The sequence below is a fragment of the Osmerus eperlanus genome, unplaced genomic scaffold (assembly GCF_963692335.1).
Source record: "Osmerus eperlanus unplaced genomic scaffold, fOsmEpe2.1 SCAFFOLD_664, whole genome shotgun sequence".
NCBI classification, from domain to species: domain Eukaryota; kingdom Metazoa; phylum Chordata; class Actinopteri; order Osmeriformes; family Osmeridae; genus Osmerus; species Osmerus eperlanus.
Window position 1 is genome coordinate 1 of NW_026911708.1, and position 12036 is coordinate 12036.

At 50.0% G+C, this 12036-nt stretch overlaps 2 protein-coding genes across 4 annotated transcripts; one reads left to right on the forward strand and one right to left on the reverse strand.

Annotated features, from left to right (window-relative positions):
• Window positions 1–2957: 2957 nt before the first annotated feature.
• LOC134016484 (uncharacterized) lies at window positions 2958–8971 on the forward strand. Its single transcript, XM_062455846.1, has 5 exons — window positions 2958–3133; window positions 3412–3554; window positions 5600–5767; window positions 5875–5983; window positions 7000–8971. The coding sequence occupies exons 1-5, from the start codon at window positions 3038–3040 to the stop codon at window positions 8332–8334; spliced, it is 1851 nt and encodes a 616-aa protein (XP_062311830.1). The 5' UTR covers window positions 2958–3037; the 3' UTR covers window positions 8335–8971.
• A 386-nt stretch (window positions 8972–9357) lies between these two features.
• On the reverse strand, window positions 9358–10825 carry LOC134016483 (transmembrane protein 60-like). Of its 3 annotated transcripts, none has more exons than XM_062455845.1 (2): window positions 10796–10825; window positions 9358–10300 (listed from the first exon to the last, which is right to left on the reverse strand). In XM_062455845.1, the coding sequence occupies exon 2, from the start codon at window positions 10224–10226 to the stop codon at window positions 9828–9830; it is 399 nt and encodes a 132-aa protein (XP_062311829.1). In that variant the 5' UTR covers window positions 10227–10300; window positions 10796–10825; the 3' UTR covers window positions 9358–9827. The 3 variants fall into 3 exon arrangements, with proteins under 3 accessions (XP_062311829.1, XP_062311827.1, XP_062311828.1); XM_062455843.1 differs by lacking the exon at window positions 10796–10825 and adding an exon at window positions 10644–10787; XM_062455844.1 differs by lacking the exon at window positions 10796–10825 and adding an exon at window positions 10651–10777.
• Between the last annotated feature and the right edge of the window lie 1211 nt (window positions 10826–12036).

Consider the following 12036-nt stretch of genomic DNA (forward strand, 5'->3'; position numbering starts at 1 on the left):
GCCAAAATTGTTTACACACACACACACACACACACACACACACACACACACACACACACACACACACACACACACACACACACACACACTCTCTCGCTCTCTGACTGGACAGCTGCTGCAGTCCAGCAAGAATAAGAGCAGGCAAGAGTGCCCCTCTCCTTCAACACTTGTTTATTTCTCACTCACACACATTCTCAATCAGGCCTACATTATGCAACCCTGTCACACAGGAGACAGAACACATCATATCTCTCTTTCTATGACACATCCTCTACTTCTCTGTTCTGTTTCCCCTTCGCTCCCAGTAAGGGCGCCTGTGGCTTTTACTGCAGAACAGGGAGATTCCTCCGTTTCTACAGACACACACACACACACTCTCCATTTTCCAGCCAGCTCGACAAGTGGTGAGAGAGTTGGAGAAGTGGGAGAGTGAACTCAAGGACCGACGTTGCTGCTAGATCTCTCTCTCTGTCTCTCCCTCTCTCTCTCTTTCTGTAGCTAGTGTTAACCTCTTCAGCCTTGTGCCACATTGTGGGATGTTGGCTTGCCCTCTTCTTCTCCTCCACTCCCCCCATCTTTCCTCCTCTCTTCCTGGGTTCCTGTCTGGCCAGGAGAGAGGGAGGGAGAGAGGCCAAGTGGGAAAGACTTGAGGGCCAACTCACTTGAACTTTTGCTCTGCCAGATCAACTCCCTTTCCTGGTAAACACACACAGATGGATTCAAATGGAAGCACGTACTGGTGGCTTAGTTGGGATTTTGGAAGACTGACATACCCTCCAATCATGCTTGTGAAACTGTTATTTATTTTTTATTTTTTCAGCCATTTTTATTTCCTCATTTAAACAGAAAATCTCTGAACATCCACAAAGAGAAAAAGCCGAAAGTGGAACACATCTCTCTTTCACTTGGCAGTGCCTCCCTCTCTCTTCGTTTCTGCATCTCATCCTCCCCCTCTCTCTCTGTGATGGGGCGTGAGGAAGGTTTGTAGTGTAGTATGAGTCATCCAGGGGAGTCTGGAAGGTCTTTAGTGCTCCGCTGTGTTACACAAAACACCTTGATGCTGTCGCCACGCTGCCTATACACAAGCACACACACAAAAGCGAAGCCCACACACACACACACGCTGACTGTAAGGATAGCGAGGGTGATATTAATCTCTCTGAGAGGAGTCCGGCTGTGGGAGGGGGGGGGGAAATGGGGAAGGCAGAGAAAGGGGGAGGAGAGCGATATGGGTAAATGGAGAGGGGGGAAGGTAGAACGAGGGAGGAGAGCTAGATGGATAGATAGAGAGGGGGAAGGTATAGAGAGAGAGAGGGAGGGAGGGAGATTGTGGTTGTTAGAGGGTATTCCCTTCTGGCCAGCAAGCAGGTCTGCTTCTCCGACCTTGACAAGCCAGGTGCTGTGAAACATGTCCTACTGGTTTAGCAGGCTCTTTAAATACTCACACAAACAAACACACACCTTCTCTCCTAGTTTTTCGCTCTCTCTCTGTCTCTGTCTCTCTCTCTCTCTCCCATCTGTTTATCTCTCTTTATTTCTCGACCTTCTTTTGAGCTCTGGGTGTTTCTGAACCAGGCTTTCACCAGCCAGTCACAGGTGATAACATTCTCACACTCCTGCTTCTGATTAGCAAACATTCTGCAAACCCTGACCTCCTGTCTACTGCTCTACTACTGTGTGTGTGTGTGTGTGCGCGCTTGTATGTATGTCTGTCTTCTCCTCTATACATGTGTTTGTGTGTGTGTGTGTCGGTCGTCTGTCCGCGTGTGTTCCTTCACGGGAGGAGGCGTTCCGGTCCAGCGGTAAATCTCAGATATTGGCCTCTGAAGCATGAAATTCGATAAACTTTACAATGCGTGAAAGCCGACACGCCTAGCCAACATGTCTCCGAGTCTCTCACCCTCTCCTGCCCGTCCGCCAGCACTCTGTGCTGTCGTGTTGTCGTGCTGTACAGTATACGTCGGGGCGCGGCGCGAGTCCCGGAGAGGCGCTGCGCTCTGGGTGTCGCACGGCGTGTCATAATACGGTACACTGTGTCCTGCTGCTGAACACAGCGTTATGTAAGCAGGGCCGAGGAAACCGAATGCAGACTCGGGCGCTGCACACAGTGACGCATCTTGTAATGGTGTTAACATAAGGAGCAACAGGGGAGATATGAGCATCTGGTGGAGGGAGGTGGGGGGGCTTACAGGCTGAAGTAGTGAGGGAGGCAGAGAGGGAGAGGGTGGAGGAGAGAATGAGACGGGGAGGAGGAGGAGGAGGGGGGTGGATACATCCTGCTGAAGTGTCGTCTTAGAAAGGTAGGTGGGGAGGTGGGGGGGAGGGGGGAGGTGGGGGGGGGGGTCTCTTACTGGAGACCTGTGCAGAGCACAGCGTGTCTGATCAGTGCAAGGTCTGAGACATCTCCACAGGGGATGCCGTGTGTGTGTGTGTGTGTGTGTGTGTTCGCACCTGTGAGTGAGCTCATTACTGTAAAAGTGAGTGTGTGTGTGTGCTAACAGCCCACTGCCCAGCATGAGGTAACATGAGGCCATGGTCACTACAGGTGTGTATGTGTGTGTGCTTAATTAGCCTAAATTTGTTGATCATTACCAGGAAATGGGAAATGTGTGCTAATCAGCTGGCTCTGTGTTCTGTTGGAATGGCAGTTCACTTCTACCAAACACAAACGGAAATATGCCTTTCTACACTTGTACATTTTCTCCCTGCTGTCTAACAGCCTGGAGCTGGATAAATCAACCAGGCTTGTGTAGACCTGTCTTGTGGCCAGTTACATAGGAAAACGAGATGCTATCACACAGTTTTGGCTTGCATACGAACACATTTGAATAACTGCAGCTGCAAACAAAATGGTACCGTAACTTCCACCAGGCAGCTGTTCTGGGTCACATTCCTGAAGCTGGATCTGAATGCTGTGTTGCCTGCTGTTCCGGGTGAGACTTGCATGGTTCAGTTAAGGTGCTGACATGATCCGGTGTGTTCTTTTTGGTTCTAGGTGAAGAGAACGTACTCCCACGGGACGTACCGAGCTGGCGCCATGCGCCAGATCAGTCTGGTGGGCGCTGTGGACGAGGAAGTGGGGGATTACTTCCCAGAGTTCCTCAGCATGCTGGAGGAGTCGCCCTTCCTGGAGGTGAGAGGTCACAATGGTGTTAGGACTACAATGGAACACAAGTGATGTTAGGACTACAATGGAACACAAGTGATGTTAGGACTACAATGGAACACAAGTGATGTTAGGACTACATCGTTTGATTTGACCTTTTATCGAACAAGGCAGAAGGTTGCAGCTGTACTGTCCTAAAGCCACAGCAGAGGGCAGCTCTGATTCTACACGAGTGCAGGAGATAAGAACAATTATTTCCCCAGCCAGCAGAGAGCTAAACGTGTCTCTGTTCATCGCCCCCTCAGCGGACGTTGCCATGGGGAACCTTCTCCAGCCTGCGGCTGAAGAGTCCGACGGAGAGCGATGACGGGCCGATCATGTGGGTGCGGCCTGGCGAGCAGATGATCCCTGTGGCTGACATGCCAAAGTCCCCCTTCAAAAGGAAAAGGTGGGCTTTCACACACACACACACACACACCCACACACTCTACACCCACTCCTCACACACACCCACACACACACACACACACACACACCCACACACACACACACACTCTCACACACACACTCCTCTCACATACACACACATACCCACGCACACTCGCACGCACCTAAGCACTGAGGGATTGAGGGGCTCAGAGGGGATTCTGGCTCTATAGTGCATGTGTTTATATTGGCTGCAGCTTAAGTGTTTGTTCTGCTTAAACACAGAGTCTGTTTTTACACCAGTGCAGAACGTTCCCTTGTTCTGGCTTGATATTCAGCCCTGTTCTCCTTAAAGTGCGTGTAATGGGCCTGCCACACACACAACCAGAAATGACCCATTGTTTTGTTTGTGTGTGTATCTGCCTCCTCTGCGCCACCCAGGATTAGACAATTAGCACATCTCTGTTTCTGACTATGTCATTGTCTCCTCTGCGACAGAGCAGAAGATGAATCCCGCTGCATGAGCGTGTCCCTACCTCCTGCTTAACCCTCTGTGATCACTCTCATGTTGTTGTTAATGATGAGAGAGAGAGGCACCAGACCTACACACACATTATCCACCAAGTTCCTCTACTCCTGGGGCACACACACACATTTTGTAGATCCTGTTTGATCATGTATCTCTGCCTTTGTTCTGCAGACAGGGTTGTGTCAGTTTTAATGACAGTAATATGATGTCATGTTTTGACATGATAGTAGGGTAGAGGGAGTGCTGGACAGCTTAATGGGAAGGAATGGTTTCACCACTGTTTGTTGGCTTCTGGCTGTTTGTATGTTTTTGACTGTTTACTTTGCGTCTGTTTATTGTCCGTCTGTTTTATTTATGTCTGCTTATCTGTCTGTCTGTTAAATTTATGTCTGTCTGCTTGTCTGTCTGTCTGTCTGCTTGTCTGTCTGTCTGCTTGCGTGTCTGTCTGCGTGTCTGTCTGCGTGTCTGTCTGCTTGTCTGTCTGTCTGCTTGTCTGTCTGTCTGCTTGTCTGTCTGCTTGTCTGCTTGTCTGTCTGTTGGTCAGTTAGCGGTGTGGTTGCTGGGCCGGCTGTCAGAAACACTTGTGTGAAGCCTGGAGACGAGCTCTCTGTCTGTTCCTGGAGAGGAGGAGAGAGGGGACCCAGAGGGACCCAGAGGGACTCTCTCCTACATTCTCCCCCTGCTCCCCCACCCTTCTCCTCCTCTCTGCTTTCCTTCCTACACCTCTCTTCACAGCATGTTAACCATATGGTGTGTGTGTGTGTGTGAGGGGGGGGACAGTCTCTGGTGCTGCTGTATGAGCAGGAAACGCACATGGTCTCTAGATCATGTGCACGGGGACCAAGAGAGGGAGGGGGGAGGAGAGGGAGGGAGGGAGGGAGGGAGTAGGGGATTAACAAGAAAGATGGAGATCTTGACTAGACCTGCACTCTCTGGTAGCAGCAGGCACATGTCATTTTTCTCCATCTATTTCTCTCCCTTCTCCCCCTCCCTATCTCCTCCCCTCTTCCCCTCTCCCTCCTCCCCTCTCTCCTCTTCCTCCCTCTCTCCTCCCTCTCCTCTTCCTCCCTCTCTCCTCCCCCCTTCCCCTCTCTCCTCCCTCCCTCCCTCCCTCCCTGGAGTGCTGTGGATGTCTTTCTGTTGGGCCAGGCTTTGCATTCATTACTTTATCACAGCAGGCAGACTCCTCCAGTCTACTACTGCATACTAAACAGCATCGCTCTCCTGGTCCCCCTCCTCCTCTCTCTTTACCTCTCTCCCTCGTCCCCGCTCTCTTCCCCCCCCCTTTCTCTCTTTTTCTATCTTGTCCCCTCTCCCCCTCTCCCCTACCAATCTTCCTCCTCCTCTCCCTCCCTCTTCTCATTTCTTCTCCTCCACCCTCCCTGTTTTGCCTTGATATGTGTTTCTGACAGTGAGTGCTGTTTGGAGTTTAATGTACGCTAACCCCCCCACCCAGGAATCCAGGACTAGATAGCGGAGTTAGTCAATAGTTAGTTATCTGCCGTTGATAGTCGTGCCTGTCTGCCTTCCTCCTCCAGGTCTACCAATGAGATCAAGAACCTGCAGTACCTGCCTCGGGCCAGCGAGCCTCGGGAGATGCTGTTTGAGGACCGCACACGGGCGCACGCCGACCACATCGGCCAGGGCTTCGAGAGGCAGACCACGGCCGCCGTGGGGGTGCTCAAGGCTGTGCGCTGTGGAGAGGGGTGGGTTACTCCACACACGCACACATACAGACGGTCCACTATGCACGGTCAGTGTGTCTGATACTGACCTAGGCTATTTTGGGGTGTGTTTGTGTGTGTGTGTGTAGGCCCGAGCCTCCTCGTGTAACCAAAGACGTGATCTGCTTCCACGCTGGAGACTTCCCTGATGTGGTCCAGAGGCTGCAGCTGGACCTGTATGAACCACCTCTCTCTCAGGTAACACACACACACCTCTCTCTCAGGTAACACACACACACCTCTCAGGTAACACACACACACCTCTCTCTCAGGTAACACACACCTCTCTCTCAGGTAACACACACACACCTCTCTCTCAGGTAACACACACCTCTCTCTCAGGTAACACACACACCTCTCTCTCAGGTAACACACACACCTCTCTCTCAGGTAACACACACCTCTCTCTCAGGTAACACACACACCTCTCTCTCAGGTAACACACACCTCTCTCTCAGGTAACACACACACCTCTCTCTCAGGTAACACACACCTCTCTCTCAGGTAACACACACACCTCTCTCTCAGGTAACACACACACCTCTCTCTCAGGTAACACACACACCTCTCTCTCAGGTAACACACACACATCTCTCTCAGGTAACACACACCTCTCTCTCAGGTAACACAAACCTCTCTCTCAGGTAACACACACCTCTCTCTCAGGTAACACACACACCTCTCTCTCAGGTAACACACACCTCTCTCTCAGGTAACACACACACCTCTCTCAGGTAACACACACACCTCTCTCTCAGGTAACACACACCTCTCTCTCAGGTAACACACACACCTCTCTCTCAGGTAACACACACACCTCTCTCTCAGGTAACACACACCTCTCTCTCAGGTAACACACACACCTCTCTCTCAGGTAACACACACCTCTCTCTCAGGTAACACACACACCTCTCTCTCAGGTAACACACACACCTCTCTCTCAGGTAACACACACACCTCTCTCTCAGGTAACACACACCTCTCTCAGGTAACACACACACTAGTCATGGCACTATGCCACGTTGTTACATTCCCAACAAAAATATACTGTAGATCCCACAGCAGACATCAGTCCTGGATGATTCTACGTTTCCATCTAACTGATCCTCCTCAGACCACCACTGCCATCTGCTGGGCTAGCCAGGTACTACACCACAGTGAGTCCCCTCACGCAGGCTGCGTGTGTGTGTGTGTGTGTGGTCTCTCTCCACCAGTGTGTGCAGTGGGTTGACGATGCCAAGCTGAACCAGCTGAGACGGGAAGGGATCCGCTACGCCCGGATCCATCTCCATGACAACGACATCTACTACATCCCCCGTGGGGTGGTGCACCAGTTCAAGACCGTCTCTGCCGTCTGCAGCCTGGCCTGGCACATCCGCCTCCGGCAGTACCACCAGGGCCCCTGCTCCCCCCTGGAGGAGAGGAGCGAGCCGGGGGAGGAGAGGGGGGAGGTGGGGGCGAGGGCGGAGGAGGAGGAGGAGGAGAAGATGGAGAAGGAGAAACGGAGGGTAAAGGAGGAGGAGGAGGAGGAGAGGAAGGTCTGCGAGGGAGCTGAGAAGCAACAGGTGAAGGAGGAGAGGAGAGAAGAGAGGAAGGCGGAGGAGGAGAGGAGGAAGAAGGAGGAGCGGAGGGTGGAGAGGAGTCACGCGGCGCTGTTGAAGCAGCAGGCGACCGAGGGTGTTGCTGTGTGTCCTCCTCCCCCCTCCTCCTCCACCACAGACTCCAGACCCAAGCCCCCCAGGGACAGAGACAGGGGGGTCCCTCCTCCAGAGGGCAGAGTGGACCTTGTGGACCCCCCCCCACTGGAGACGCCGCCCCTGGCCACACCCCTAGCCCCGTCACATGACAGCAGGCCCAAAGGACATCATCAGCATCATCACAGACACCAACACCATCATCCTCGCTCAAAATATCAAAGCACTTTAACCACAGCTTCCAACCCCTCCTCCTCTCTTTCCCTGAGTCACTCTCCCTCTGACCAAACGAATCTCCCCCCTCCCCATCCCCTCCCCCCCAGTGTCTCTCCCTCAGCAAACGCCAGCTCCCCCCTGTTGACAATGCCCCCCTCCCTGATTCCTCCCAGACCAGCAGCGTCCATCCATGCTGAGGCTCCCCCCCCTGCCTCGCAGCCTCAGAGCCCCTGGTTGGACCAGCCCAGGGACAAAGACTGGCTCCTCCCCAAGCCCCCTGTAGTCCCCCTGGACACACGGACACCCTCCTTCCCCTTCCCCCACCCCCATCAATATCACCCCTCCAACTATCTACAACCTCACTCCCAACCTTTCCCTTCCCCTCTACAGCATCCGCCGTACTCCCCTGGTTCACAGCCTCACCCCTCTCACGTCCCCCTCGCTTATCCGTCATACCCCGCCTACTCCTCCCACCTCCTTCAAACATGCCCCTCCCATCCTCCCCACATCCCCCAACCTCCACCTTCTCCTGCCCCCCTCCTCCCTCCCTCCTCGTCACACCTACCCATCCACGCTCCCCCCTCTCCACGACCTCTCAATCCACAACTGCATGAACAGAGAAAAGATGTTTTATACTGATTTGTACAGAACTGTTTTACGGCTCATTGGTTCAGTTTCTCTTGGGATTATGTTTTAATATGATCGGATGAGGAAAAGAGCTAGAAGGAAGTGTATGTAAATGTGAGTGAGTGCGTGAATGTGAGAGAGTTTGAAGAGAGATACTTTGAAGAGAACCAGAGAGAGAGAGAGAAAACCTGTTAGCAGCATGTTTGAGTTGGTACAGTAATGATGTAAGGAAGGCTCCACTGTAGCCCCCTATCCTCCTGGGACTAAACACAGCAGATGTAGCTTGTAACATTCCTCAGTGCCTCTTCCTTACTGTGAACTACCCAAGGCACTTAACGCCAGGGACACTGGCCTTCTGACTACAGCTCTCAAACACACAAACAGGTTCTTGAATAATATATTTTTCAGTTTTTAGGTCAAAATTGATGTTATCAGAGCTGACATGAACATATATATTTTTTTGTAAAAGGACAGAATTGTTTAAGATATATATACTTTTTTTTTTCATAGAGCTTATTTATATCTGTTTTGGTTTGTAGTTTTTTCTTTTAGCTGTCAGCACTGTTGTGTAATTAAAGGTTTTGTAAGGAAACTTGTAGTGTGATTTCTACCTAAAATATGAACCTGGCTAATAAAAAGGTTCAATGTCCTGAATGCCTCATGTTTTTTTGTTGCTTGATCCCTGAGGTACAGTCCTGGGGTTAGACTGCAGACACTGTTAGATGTTTAGTGTTAGTAGTCTGGGTTGATTTGATCTCACACATTTAACAGCTTGTTAGGGATCTGACGGCAGGCTGTGCGATTCTGTGGTCCTCATGCACATCGCCCACTCACCATTATGCACCGATGAGTTTGGAAGTCCTGCTATGTGCAGTGTTTCCCCCCCAAAAAATTATTTTATTTTATTAACTTGACCTTCCAGGGGGGGCGGGGGGGGGCTGGTAGGAGAAACACTGATGTGAGATGATCTGCTGCAAGGGTGTAGACTGGTTTGGTGTCACACTGGAACTAAACATGAAATCCCAGATGTTTATTCTCAATGACTTTATTCCTTAACAATGCACAATCATTTTACACACACACACACACGTGACAATATAAATACCAAATGTACTCCTGACAAAATGGTTCCAAACACGCCTTCTTGAAGATATCTAAGAGGAATGGATACGGCTCCTTGTCTCTGGTGCCACATAGCTGTGATATTCTGCAGCTGTGTGTCACTAGCACATGCAGAAGAAAGAGAGATGTGTGGCAGAGAGCAAAGAGTTAGAGAAACTATGTTTCCTTCTCTTACCCAGTCAGGGACTTGGCTTGGGCTTTTGACTGTGTTTATATGACAGTCTGGGTTAAGCAGATTTTCCAAGCAAATCAGCACCCAACCTTAAGCCGTCCTTTAAGTCTCACCCCCAGATCCGGCCTCAACCTCTCCTCTTCGTACCGGCCCCAGCTCTGGCCTCGGCCCTGGCTGTACCCCAGCCCCTGGCCTCAACATCGTTCTGGGCTCAGTCTCTACTGTCAGGGAATATGTTGCTACCCAGTTCCACCATGGCTCCTAGCAGCATGCTCCAGAGAGGGATGCAAACCAGGGTGATCTTGACCTCCGTCAGCTTCTCCAGTCGGGCGCACAGCGTCAGGCAGAAACCCAGTTTCAGCAGCATGGCTGCCAGATACCACACCTTCTTTTTCAGGCCCGGCGAACCATTTCGCGGGTCGTATCCTGGTTTACACCGACCCGCCATCTTCACCGCGAGCATAAGGATAAGGATGCCGTCGAAGATCCATGCAGGTAGAAAGATAAGGAACCAGTTCCAGTGGACTTTGCCATCTAGCTTCAGCACCAGCATGATGAGGAAGACGAGGATGAATAACCAGGTCAGAAGAACTCTCTGAGCCAGCGACATCTCTCAGCTACGGACGGTGTCCCCACATAAGCATAGGATGGAGGAGTCTGTTCTGGTTTCAGACACCGCTGGTCCTGAGGAGAGATGGATGAGTGAGTAGAGTCCGGTGGGAAATACATGCAGGCAAGCTTGCAACTTTGCCAGACGACAGTCTGTCTGGATTCTACTGAGGCTAGCTAGGAGCAACCGTTAACATTATGAATCCTATGGCTGTTGCTGACTGTATAGCATGTCTGTAAAGCGCCTCATCAAACATAATTTGCATTGTAAACACAATAAACATAGCCAGCTACCTAGCCACACCGCTAGTGTTAGCCACAGATTTGCCAAAAGCATGACCCAGCAGCCAAACCACATCCAGCTGCAAGGCAATAACAGGCTAGACAATAGCTATCGTTTTCTAACAAATAAGCCTACCTCGTACCGACGTATCGTACAAACAACTCTGGAAATTTCTGTGCGACAATATCTGATATATAAACGGAATATTGGGATGCAATATATTTAATTTGTAGGTAACGGACATTAGGATCGTAATGTCCCAGATGATCGAACATCTAGGAACCTACGCTGACGCCGAGTGGAAATCTCTATTGGCCAGAGATGTCAACTTCTAAAGATCATTGGCTAAATTTCAGTCAGTCATGTTTTATTTGTACCGTATAACCCCTAATACGCTGACAAATTGAAGCTGTCATAATTCATTTTGGCCAGAAGGGGGCAGTCCCTCGCTGAATTATGCCGTGCAAATAAATGTAATTGGCCAAAGATTTGATGTTAGTTTCTTAAAACAAGCCCTTTGCACCTTTGAGGAAATAACTAAATAGTAGCGCAATACATTCTGCTGTAGTAAGCTTTGTTTGCAGGAATACAGTCATGTAGTGCTACATTTGCTGGAAGACAAAACAGGAGACGGTAATATCAAATTGTTTTGCCCCTATATACAGTTCATTTCAGTATCGGACACGACCAACGTTGTAGAATCATACAGTATTCGCGGTGGAGGTTGAGCGAAAGGAAAAAAAAAAAAATCCCAAACTAGTGGAAGCATCTCTCTGACACAATGAACTGGGCTTGCAAGTTAGATTAAGTGTAACCTGTTCGGACCATGTCCAAATATCCATCCTCTTGAAAACGCTACAATACCGAGTCAGGTAAGATATAGAAAGTGGTTATTTGAGACAATGTAGGGGTGTATTTAGACTCATTCGGCTTCAGTGTTAGCGGGACCACTAGCTAGCTATCCACAGGGGCTCGCTGGTAAACCAGCTAGATAGAGCTATACAATGTATAGCATTAGCTAGCTAGCTAGCTTGCGGTAAAAAGCATTGTTTGAAAAGTCCATGGGAGGATTGAGGTAGGGTGTTATAAATCTGTCGCCCAGCCACAGTAATTGTATCTGGATACTGTATAATGCTGCAATATCAGTTGCATCCAACCATTACGTTTAAAGGACTGCGAGACAAGTTTTTAAATATTTCATTGCAAATGGTTGATTGACCAAAAATAATGGATACGGATGATTTTCTTTGGTTAGTCATGATGAACTACATATAGGTTAATTAAGCTAGCTAGGCTAGCTCGCTACGGTAGCTTGTGCAGTTACACTGTATTTTTGCTCAGTTTACATGTCTTTGCTGTGTTTTTAAAATATATTTGAACATACAAACTATCTAGCCGCAATTTGAAACGCGAAAGCAGAGAACCTACACCAAAGTAATAAATTTAATGTACTACTGCAGGTTTTTGTATATATGTTATACTCGTGTAGCAATGCGGCGTCACCCGGTATTTGGTGACGATGTTAGAT